The sequence below is a fragment of the Eurosta solidaginis genome, chromosome 1 (genome assembly GCF_040869045.1).
Source record: "Eurosta solidaginis isolate ZX-2024a chromosome 1, ASM4086904v1, whole genome shotgun sequence".
NCBI classification, from domain to species: Eukaryota; Metazoa; Arthropoda; class Insecta; order Diptera; family Tephritidae; genus Eurosta; species Eurosta solidaginis.
The window spans coordinates 273,958,956-273,971,434 of NC_090319.1; the positions used below are offsets into that span (position 1 = coordinate 273,958,956).

At 34.1% G+C, this 12,479-nt stretch overlaps 1 protein-coding gene across 11 annotated transcripts in view; it reads right to left on the minus strand.

The window, feature by feature from the left end:
- The window catches only part of Afti (aftiphilin), a 142,388-nt gene that overhangs the window by 76,007 nt on the left and 53,902 nt on the right, over positions 1-12,479 (minus strand). For 4 of the 11 annotated variants that reach the window (XM_067760829.1, XM_067760830.1, XM_067760827.1 and 1 more), the window contains exon 6: positions 5,751-9,704. In XM_067760829.1, the coding sequence (XP_067616930.1) occupies positions 7,624-9,704 (2,081 nt within the window). In that variant the 3' untranslated portion in view covers positions 5,751-7,623. Of the gene's footprint in view, positions 1-5,749; positions 9,705-12,479 lie in introns of those variants that run through there. The other 7 variants (XR_010948905.1, XR_010948904.1, XR_010948906.1 and 4 more) reach the window with 3 other exon arrangements.

Here is a 12,479-nt window from a genome sequence, read left to right on the forward strand (position 1 = left end):
CAAGATCGTCGGCGTAACCAAACCCCCCATAGTCATCGAAGAAGAAGAGTTGGTCAATATTAAAAAGTTTCTGCAGAAAAAAAAACTACTTTTAATAAAAGCATACGAAGACGGTAAAAGTGTCGCTGAAGCTGCAAACATGACGTCAGTTAATGTGAATACAGCAAAAACATTGCTGGGGCGATTCAAAGCAAACCATGGGGAATTATTAATTAAACGCCGAGGAGGATATCGCACAAAAAAGCTAACAACCGAAGTATTTGAATTAATTGAAACCATCGTAGAAAACGAGCCAGGAATTACTTTAAAGAACAAAAAAAAATATTTTTGATAACAAAAATATAATTCTGTCGCAAACAACGATATTTAATGCACTTAAGACTTTAAAAAGAACATTATAGTTGGCTTCTAGGGAAATGAATGAGGAACGTACATTAACTTTGAGACAAACTTACGCCAGAAATTTTTCGCAATGTGTTCCTCAAGAAAGGAATAGAATAATTTTTATTGATGAATGCGGCTTTAATCTTCATCTAAGAAACTCGCAGGCTTGTTCCAAATGGGCAAGAGAGCACATGTAGTTATACCTACTGTTAAAGGTAGGAACGTTTCACTGGTCGCATGCAATTAACATCGATGGTGTTGTTCATCACAAAATCGTTTCAAACGGAAACGTGAACGCTCAACATCTCAAAATATTTTTGTTGGAGCTTTTTGAAAAAATGTTAGACTTGCAAACTGTGTTTTTAATTATGGACAATGCTAGTATTTATAGGGCTCGAGAGGTTCAAGACTTGATAGAAAATAGTGCACATATCGTTAAGTTTCTTCCACCACATTCCCCTATGTTAAATCCTATAGAAAACGCATTTTCTAAAGTTAAAACCTGTCCTCGGTCTATATTAGGTAGTCCGGGACTCGACAGTAACATGCGTGATGTAATTGAACAAAGCATTGCCAATTTGACACAAAATGATTGTACTAATTATGTTATAAATATGATAATGAAAATTCCTTTAGCTCTAGAAAAAGAAATAATTCACTAACTGATGTTTTTTTAAGTACTGTTTTACTTTCTGAGTTTGTTTATATATTTATTTATTTATTTATTCAAAAGCTAAAATTATAATATGAAATTATAATATAGCTATAAAGCCATAGCAGCAAGGGCCTTAGGCTAAATAGGGTTTGTTTATATATATTAGGGTGCTTTTTTGCCATACTGAAATTGTGTGTGAAATACCTAAAGAAACATTCTTTGAAAATTTTAGCTCTTAATATACATATTTAGTACTCGCCCTCCGCGTATGAAGATTTCCCATACCAAATACGCGTCAACCAGAGTTTTTTTAAATCCCTCTATCTCAGCGGTTTTGTATGCGATTTCATTGTTTCAAAAAAACATGTTACTCAGAATGAAAGGATCTACTAAAAATCGGCTTTATTGCACAGCACTGGCTCAGCAATTTTGTACATTCTTTCATATTTGGTAGTATGTTTTTCGAAACAATCAAATCGCATAAAAACCTCTGAGATAGAGGGATTTAAAAAAAAATCTGGTTGACGCGTATTTGATATAGGAAATCTTCAAACACGGAGAGCGAGTACTAAATATGTATATTAAGAGCTAAAATTTTCAAAGAATGTTTCTTTAGGTATTTCGCACAAAATTTCAGCGTGGCAGTAAAGAAAAAAGTGATGGTGAAAAAAATCAGCCTAATATACATATATGTATGTATATAAATTCGAATATGTATATATTCTAAGTACTACATTTAAATAAAATATACAATGAAAAATAATGGAATATTTGTTTTTGCTTTTCAAAGGCCCAAACGAGTGAAGTGCAGTGTGACTGCGTCACAGAGTAGAAAAGATCACTTTTTACGGTTATGTTTTTCAGCATAGCTAAAAACGATCTCTCCGCAGTCCTCATGCTCTACTTTATAGTTGGTAAAAGTAATGTTTCTCTCAATACCTTGCAATCGTTCTATGTTGTTTGGTAAGTCGTTGGTCTCTACAAAGAGCAAAGCATAATACAGAGGATTCAACCGATGTGTTAGTTGGTGCAGACAGTGAATAGGAAATTCGCTCACACCATGCTCTTTGGTTCCTTCTCTTTGTTCTCTACGTTGTTTTATTCCTACGTTATTAACGACGTATATGTAAGAAGAAGAATGTGCTTCATATATACATAAAGGAGGAGATATAAGTAAAAAATATAGGTGCTCATTTTCAGTGGGAGCTTAAACTGTAGTATATAAATTGCCTAGCGTTTAACCCTGCTTATTATTTATTAAACAATTGAGACGATCAAAAGGCAAGGCCGACCTTAACTGCAGCTTAAATTCACAAAGAAAATTTAAGTAAAAATTTTGCCTTCAATGTGGCTAATTAGAAATAGTTGAATTAAAGAAAAATTTGATAAATAGCGTTATAAAATACTATATAAATATATTGACAATTACCTTAGTAGTATGGTTTCATTTGACTTGAAAAAAGTTTCATTTGAAATGAAAAAAGTTTCATTTGAAATGAAAAAAGTTTCATTTGACCTGAAAATGCTATACTGAAGATTTGAAATTTACGAGTTTACTTTTTGCTGGGCCTCAAGCTAAATAAATCAAATTTGTCGAAATACAGACTTTTATTAAGAAAGTGGAAACTCTTTCGATCCTAAGCCATAACTATTTAAAGAATTCCGCCTCGTTTATCAGGACGTGTAGCCTTACTTAATGAATTTCGTAAGTCAAAGATATAAACAAAGTTTACTTATCAGCCAAAGAAGTACTAAGTTGAATTTAATTGAATGTTGCTAAGATGCTGGAGCACCCAACTCTGTTATGAAAAACGCTGCGATTTCGAAAAATTTTTAGTTGATTCTGAAAATGGTGCAACCAATGAATTATAAATTTTTACAATTTTTTTATGCTACCCTTTGCTTTCATTTTTTGGAAGTAAAAGTGTTGATAATTTGAAATTCGTGAGGCGCTTGTACATACTTTTGGGGTATTTATGTTTGTTGTTTTAAAATATAATATATATTTAAAAGTAAAAATTTATATTTGTTATTTAAAAATAACGGGCGAAATTCTACCAAGGTAGTTCAAAAGGTAACTCAAAATTTGCGTTCTAAAAATTTATTATAAAATTGTTAGTTGTATGCCAGAGAGTCAGTTTTTACAATCAGTTATTGGATCAACTTCCAACGTAACTAAAGCCGATTTAAAAAAATTTGAATAATAATGTCATCTCTTTAAACGTAACTTTACGATTTCATTAAAGAGTCGGCATAAATTTTTTAGTGTATGTATGTATATGTATGTTCATCTAGTTGACGTTACATTGTACCTAAAACGTATGTCTTTGTTCTTTTTGTTTTTGCATAGGCTACAATATTTAGGTACTATAATTTTAGTAGAGTTATTTCGACTCTCCAACAACAAATGTGCCTACTTTTTTAGTTTAATAGAATTTACATTGTTTAGTTCACGTAATTTGTTTCACACATAACACGACTAATGCTGATATACATACCTACATAATTACTTAATAACACTAAATAAATAATGACAAACAAACAAACACCTGTCCTTATTTTCAAAATAAACTTAACAAACAAATATATAGTACATAAGCAGACAAATTTATTTAATTTCGTCTTTATTGTATTGTGTCCAACTGAAGTTTGCATAAGTAGTAGAAAATCGATTTTTATAATATTTATCGCAGTTTCATATTTGCTTGTTGTTTTCCATGTCTTATTAGTGTTTTATTTAGTGTATTCGCAAGGTCTCCATTTCATCTTATGTGCTATGCTTCAATCAAATTTAATATGGGAAACCAAGTAAGCAATCTAAAAAATTAAACTTTGAAATGAATACGAGACTCTTGTGGATTGTACAATTATTTCTGATGTATCTTTAGCAACAGCGGCCGCCCTTTTCACCTTACTTGAGAGCTTTGGTTTATTCGGATACTTTTGCAGCAAATGTTGAAAAATTTGTACGTATTCAAAAAAAAAAAAAAAACTATCATAGGGAAATATCTATATTTTCCGTTCTCTTTTCCTGACTTTTCTGTTTCTGGTATACAAATGTATTACTTCAATATCTTGACTTCAATAACTTGTAACGGTGACTACTACTTTTCCATTACTATAAAACAAATATTGTAAAAACAATCACTGGCCTTGGTTTATCAACCTTTAACTTGTACTCCAATCCACAGATAGCGATAAAAAAGAAGACGCACATCCCAATTCTCTACTTTTCCAAACAGCTCAACTATTTAAACGAGAGCATTGTGTTATTAAATTTCGATTTCAAGACGGGGATTTTGTTATTTTTGTAAATACTTATGATTTTAGATCATATTATTACAGCAGGGAACTGAAAAAAAGGAGCCACAATTTTTATCGAATTTCGTCAATTAAATACTCATTTTTAATTTTTTTGTTTTAAGGAAAAACGTCTATGAATTTTGTAACAGAGATTATGCACACCAATCCCAAAAACATTTTTGAATATGGCGAACTTTTTGTTTTGGGTTCTCTGCCCATTTTTAGCCTAATAAATTTTCGAAAATTTCGTATATTTTATTTTGAGTTCTCTGCATTTTTTTTGAGTTTGCATTTTTTGTAGCCTAATCTATTTTCGAAAACATTTGAAAATTTCGAATTTTTTATTTTGAGTTCTCTGCATTTTTTTGGGTGTACATGTTTGTTTTTTTTTATGTTTGTATGTAGCCTTTTCAAATTTAGTCGTACACAATTTTCCCGAGTTTTTGAATTTTCTCGGAAGAGATTGGTTTGTATATGTATTTTCAGTAACAAAATTTATTTGAAGTATTTTTTTTAATATATCGAAAATAAAAAAAGAAGAATTTAATTGACTTAAAAAAAAAAAAATAAATGTAAGGCGCGATAACCTCCGAAGAGATCTAAGGCCGAGCTTCTCTTCCAATTTGCGTCGTGCTTCTCTTGATTTTCCCTACAAATTGGCCGGACGGGACCTACATGTTTTATGCCGACTGTGAAAGGCATCTGCAAGGCAGATGAGTTTTCACTGAGAGCTTTTCATGGCAGAAATATACTCGGAGCGCTTGTCAAACACTGCCGAGGGGCGACCCCGCTTAGAAAAAGTTTCTTCTAATTGGAAAACCTTATTTCTAAAATTGTAATGTTGTTTTGCCCGGGGTGCGAACCCAGGGCATACGGTGTAGTAGGCGGAGCACGCTACCATCACACCACGGTGGTCGCAGAATCTAGATTTAATTGACTTACTTTGATAAAAATTGCCAATGTTATTTTTCTTTTTGTGGCTGTATATGAAAAATGAGTCATTTAGACAAAAACCCGTTGCGAATCCTCTTTCATTAACAGCCGAGGCTCGGCGACCCCGAACACCCGATGGATCTAGGGGATGGCCAGAAGGTTGTATCCGACAAAAGACCAGCAACATCGATAACTCTCCCCAAGGCTTTCGGGGAGTGTCCTTATCGCTACAAAACAACAACTATCACAGTTTATCTTCAGCGATTTCCCGTATGTATGACGTTTTACCGCACCCTTGAGCCAAAAACGCGACTACGCAAACAACGTATTTGTTAAATGATAGTTAAATATGCTTTTAGAAAGGATCACGATGGGACATATTGACTGAGCTAGTTTTTCAGGTATTTAATTGTTTCTTCAATGACTTTATACAAATCACATTTTGAAAATATATATAAATATGTACTATATCACGAAAATAAATTTCGTAAATTTCTATATTGAATTTTTGGAAATATAGGGACAGCCAAAACAGCCAAAATACATACCTGCAAGTAAAAAATTGGTTGTCCCTACTGGTCCGGAAAATTCAGTCCTAAATATTGCGACATTTTTTTTGTAGTTTTTGTAAATTTGTTTTTGCCGTTTTCATTCTTCCAAATTCTGGCGAAAAAAAAATTTTTCCGGACGCATAAAAAATAGCAGCAAAAATCATTTGCAAATTTTTTTAGCTATTTTGTCCTTGTTATTTTCAAATTTATTGAAACTTTGGGGATCAATTTCGAAAACGTTTTCGAAAAAATGCGAGATTTGATAAAATCACCTTGAAAATTGAAAAAATTGTGGGCTAAAGTGCATTGGCTAACACTAGAAAGCCATATCTCAAAATATTTTTCAAACACGTTCTATCTTACAAATCATTTCAAAACCCGGTTTCTCAGAAATCGGTAGAGAATTTTTTTCATCGCTGCCCTATCTCATGTCAACAAAATTTTGTGGTAGTTCGTTTTTTAAAAAATTTTTGAGCTATTTCAAACGGCAGGCGTGAGAGTGAGATACTCCACTCAGCAGTTGAAATATGAAATGCTCTGACCAAGGTGCCCACGTACCAAATTTTAAAAAAATTCAATAGTTAGCTCCATTGATTAAAGTAAATTCAACATACGTTTCCCAGCCTAACTTTGCTTTTTGCTTTGTTCGTAAAATAAAAAAAAAAATAAAAACAAATAAAATTACTTTCTATCTCTCACTCTCAGTCTCCCTTCTCCCCATTCTTGACTTTCTTCCTACTTCTTGTCCTTCTACCTCTGTTTACACCTCAGATTCGCTTGAAATTGTACTGAAAATCACTTAAGGTTGAAGTTCTTGCTTGTATCTTCCTTTTAATACCCCATATTTGGGTATATTGTTCCGACACCAATAGAGCTTTTTCAAAATTAGCTATTCTATAGTGATATAGTCTTGATACTTTTCGCTTGATACACATATCGCTACCACTCCTAGGGGCTATACGTGGTCTGAAGTAAAGGTTTCCGTACTCATAATGTAATAACATATTCTACGGTTACCCAATTCCTGCTACAGATTTGGATCAATACCTCCACAGTATAATAAAGTAGCAGTAAAAGGTATATCTTACATGTCTATGCCAACAAACAAAAAAAAAAAAAAACAAAAAAAACAAAAATTGATCTTGCGTAGAAGAACTTCATATAGCCCATAAAATATATAATTGCATGTGACCTTGAACAAATAAAGATTTCTTGAGGCCAAAATACATCATAAAGGTTTTTCGATATCGAATCTTTTCAGGATTTACTACACAAGCAGTTATTCAAAATAAACTGTCGAAATAACTTAGTAATGACAGTATCGGTATAAGTTTAATATTACTTTCTCACCTTCCACCATTTTCTCGTTATAGAATTATACAAATTTCAATATATTCGAAGCGAAAAAATTATACCATTTTAACTTTTCTTAATTTCGAATTTGATTTGTTATACCAAGAAAACCTAAACTAAAGGCATAATAGACAAACAATAACATATTAAGGACATTAGTTACAGCTCAATACTACTTTCACGCATTTTAATGTTTCTACTCTTATTCTAATACGTTTTACCTCATACCCAGCTACGACTTTCCACAACTTTTATCGCATAATAGTGTAGCTTCTGCTTTGCCATTGTCTTCTTCTATGTCAAGATGTCATGCATGGAACTGGTGGTGGTGGTGGCAGCAGATGCAACGGGACTAGCATTCGGTATATGTTTGCGATAGGAATGTGTGAGGTGCGTTGTTGTACGATTACCACGGCTATGCGCTTGCTCGCAGCTTAATAAACGTCATTTTTTATTGGTATTAAAACTTGTTTTAGGTAAGACGTTAACAAATGCTGTGTGAACTGGCAACGCTGGTGCAACAAAGCCCAAATCGGGTATCAGAGAAATGCTTGGCGCTACTCTAGCATTCCCCACCTGCATTGGTGAATATGAGGAATGTTGCATATTATTGATATGCCCCGTACTGCTTTTATGTAAATTAATATGTGGACGGGCGGTTGTTGTTGTTGGTGCTGTAGAGAAATCTTGCATTATATGTATTTGTTGTTGTAATTGTAATTGCTGTTGGAGTGGCGTCAACAATTGCGCATTGCGTGCATGCTGATGATATATACCAAGGGGATTATTATAAAAGTTAGCATTTTGCCAAGCTGCGCTATTAAACTGTGGCGCATGCGTAGCGGGTGTGAAGGAATTCGACGATGCTGTTGCTGCAGGTGTACTTGACACAAAATCAGACCAATCGTCATCATTACTATTGCTATTACTATTCGTGTTACTGTTGTTGTATAAACTAGTTGTATTAGCACTGACTTTTGTACTGGGTGTCACTGCGTTTGTGGCGGCATTTGACTTTTGTTGTGGTGTTGGCGTAAGTGTACGTTGTACTTTTAACTGCTGCTGTTGTTGGCGTGTTGAGCGTAGTGCACTATTTGTTGTTATCACCAATTGATTGTTGTTATTGTTATTATTCCTACTAGGGTTATCACTGTTATTGTTGAGCCGATTATCGCGATTTGAAATCTGTGGCTTCACCGGAACTGATACAAACTCCGACCAATAATCATCGTTCAGCGTAGAGTCCTGCTCTTTCATTGCTACACTAGCACTTATTGTTGTTGTAGCAATTTGCATTGCTTTCTTTTCTGCATTTGTATGCGTAGGTGATTGTTTTTGCGTTAAGTTTGTTGCTGTCATTTTCGGTTGCGGAAAGAGTTCTTCAATACGCGCCAATTCATCGGGATCAATATTTGCAGTTGAGTCACCCCATTCAATAGCGGGCGTCGTTGATTTCTTTGCTGTTGTATTATTTGTTCCAATAGGAATCGCTTGTGGCAATAGTATTGCTGGACTGAGGATCATGTTGTCTATAATTGATGGAGAGTTTGTACGACTTGGCGTATTATTAGTTTCTTTTGTTTTGGCAACCGCTACTGGGCGGATGGGTTGTATACCGCTGTTATTCACTTTTATAATTGCAGTTGATTGCTCTGGGAACCCGGACTTTATGGTACCTGGTGGGCTTGTTGCGGCAGCGTAAGGCCCATCAACTGCAGGTGTTGGTAATGATGTAACTTGTTGTGTTGGTGGCACCGATTGGAATTCTGTAAACTCCGTAAAGTCATCATTATCAAATTCGGCTGCTGAAATTTGTGCTTGTGTTTGTGTCTGTGTTTGTAACACCGTTCTAATACTTTGGTCATTATTTGTCAGTATTGTAGGTGTGCCTACAGCCAATTCCTCCGCATACTCATTTACTACTTCCAAACTGAAGCCAGGATTATACTCAACATCTCGATATTCTTTTTTTACCACTTTCTCATCAATTATGATACCCGCTGCGGCAATTTCATAATCAAAATCAATTGGTTCACTATTAATGGCTGTTGATTTGTTAGATTTTGCTAATGCTAATTCTGTTTTAGATGGCGTATAAATGTGTGTCTCCTTTAAAGGGCCTGCATAAGTGGATGTTACTACTGTTTCATCATCATCATCCTCATCTTCGGCAATACTAACTTGCTCATTATTGATAATATTAGCACCCAAATGTAATGTTGTTAAAATTTTACTATTATCGTAAGTTTTACTGTTAAAATTGTTGTTGTCGCTTGTAATGTTAGAATCTGTTGTGCCAAAATGTTGTGTTGTCATATCTAATGATAGAGACATATGCGAAACGTCCCTTAGTGGTGATGCTGTGACTTCAATATTTGTGTTGTTTAAGTTTTCGGAAATAACATCGCCGATGTTTGTAAAGCTTGTATGCGATTGCGGCTGGTCATCGGATGTATCAAACCGTGCAACAGGCGGCGCCGGGTGAATCGTTTCAGTCTCTCTCGCGTTTGTCTTGCCCTTGATCCCTGTAATAAAAAGGGATCATTTAAATATTATTAAGCATAAGAAATAATAAATGTTATTGCCGAAAACTTTAAAATATAAATAACGAATAAAAGGCAGTAAAGAGCTCAGCTATGAAGTTAAATTCATAAATATAGAAATAAATATTAGAAATAAATTGCTACAGGAAATACATATGTGTCAGGGAAAAGTTAAGTAGATAGTAAGTTACGTCTGTCCGAAAGTGTAGATGGAATAAAACGAATGTCAGTCTAACTTGAACTGGTCGGTTAATAAATAACTCATGTAGACTGAATGTGTCCATGGTGTTAATCTAACTAAACGTAAAGCGAAATAAAAAGAAGATACACAATTTTTAAACTTTTCCTTTATATAAATTGTTCAAAATGCCGCGCAATATGTGTCTTTAATGTCGTTGATGAACTTTGATTTTAAAATTTTAACAGTAGTTATTGTAAATAGTTTATCAAAAAAACTGCCTTGCGAAAGTTTTTTTTCTCCCTTATGTTGATTTGTCCTGGGGTTCTGAAGTATGTCATTAGTTTCAAGAAACTAGCTCTACGCCCTGCTAGACAGCTATCAGTCATTTGAGGCATCAATTGACAGATATGGCTGATGGAAATTTACATCACAGCGTAAAGCAAAGTTTCTATCAGCTTGTTAGAAGCGACATGACAAACCTGATGTAAAGATTCTGTATACGTGTATGCATACACATGCATACCATGGTTTTCCATACGAATAAAAGGAAAAATTTATGCGAATGTATTAGTGATGTCAACAATTCTGTTAATGTGTTGGAGTTTCCGTCAGCTCTGTCTAGCAGGGCGATCAATTACTGAAATAGCTGTTGCCAGATTCCACATGTTTTAAATGGGAATTTTTAAATATCTCTATCCGTGCCCCATCTAGAATACACTTGTATCCCAAATATTACAAACCAAAAGAGTCCAAAGTTTCGTTCAAAGATTCAAGTCTCTGGGTTATTGAGGAGTTTTTAATAACTTAAAAGCAAAATTTCCAAGTTCGAAGGATATTTTGAATTTTCACGATCCCTGGACCATATACGAAATTGTTTCCCCTTATGTTGCATTGCCATAGGGTTATGAATTATGTTCTCAGTTTCAAGGAACTGATTCTACTGGAAGTTACTCAAATAGCCGTCGCAAGATTCCACATGTTTTTTCTAAATATCTCAACCCCTGTCTCATCTACAAAACTCGCTTATCCTAAATATTACAACCTAATAGAGCCTAAAGCTTCGTTCAAAGTTTCAGGTCTGTGGGTTATCGCGAAGTTCCTTAAAACTCGAGATACAAATTTTCAAGTTCGGAGGATTTCTTAAATTTTCACGATCTCTGGATCACCTATTGTTAAATTGTCATGGGAAAAATGGAATTCGCGGAAAAAGATGAGACGTAACTAATATAAGGGAAGTAGGAAAGAAACTTTACAAAAATTACTCATCAAACTAAAACAACCGTATTCAAAGGGGTTGCCAGCGCAATTTATAGCTTCTCCAATCAACTTGTCAACCACACCTACACGAAACGAGTTCTTTCACATATATGAATGCATCATACCCATTATACATTAAGCTGATCATGGCAGGAGGGGCTGGGATGACGTGGCCACTTGGAATTATTCTCGAGATGGTCAGACTATCACTTTATTGATGCTTGTTTCCGCGGTGTTAAAGAAGCAGAAGATGCTAATTTGATTTTATCTCCTAAAACCGGATTTAAATTTCATAAAAATGCGGTGAGTGGATGTGTTAATATTTTTTACCTATCACTTCGCTGTGAAAGTTTGTTGCTTCAAGTGTTTCAAATGTTATAAATTTTATGAGCAACACAAGGATTAAGAAATATCAAACAAAAAAAAAATACATTACATATTACATAGTATATAAAAAGTTATAAATATTTATACATTAAAAATTGTGTAGGGCAAAGTAGGGCAATACAGATGCACATTTTTAGTTCGAGTCTTAAAAGCTTTCGTAAAAAGTTCATGCGGTTTTGGATTTATCAGTGGTTTAAACGTGTGAGTGAAATACGCTTGTTTAAAACAAATACAAGTATTGGTGTGTTTATGTATAAGAGCAGATTCTAATAACAAAAACCAATGTAACTAAACCAAAGTAGCAGTTTTAATTTAACATAGATACAAATATTCTAGGGGGAAAAGAGCTACTCAATATAACGGCATGTATATATTTATGGACTATATGGGTTCAAGAAAAGTAAATTATATCCTTTAAAATGTGTTGCTATTTCTAGCAAGAAGTCCTAAATTTTCTTATAAAGGTTGGATGTATTCGATCAGACTGAATATAATTACGGATTTACTGTATAGAAGCATACAAAGTGAACAAAATTTATATTATAGAATATGTATGTATATTATTAAATCAGTTGTCGGAATGGACTGTGATGCCAGGCAACGGGAATTGATTACTACTGCTGTTGGAATGGACATGATTCAAGCAGATGATGTATATTTAACACACAAAAGGTAGCGCTGCGATGTGTGAGAGTTCCAACCATGATTCCAAATAAGCTTTGGTGGTGATTCGACGGGTGAATAGTTTTTGTTATTATATTATTTGTTATTTAAGTGGGCTGTATATTATTTTATTTAGAGAGAGGTCGCTATGCGCCTGTTACACCTTGTATGTATTCATTGGGGGCGGGCACTGGGGGCTCCAAGGTATTGGCTGCGGGTTGAGCCACCTTGTTTTGCTTTGAAAAACTCCGCTTTGGGATAAAAAAATT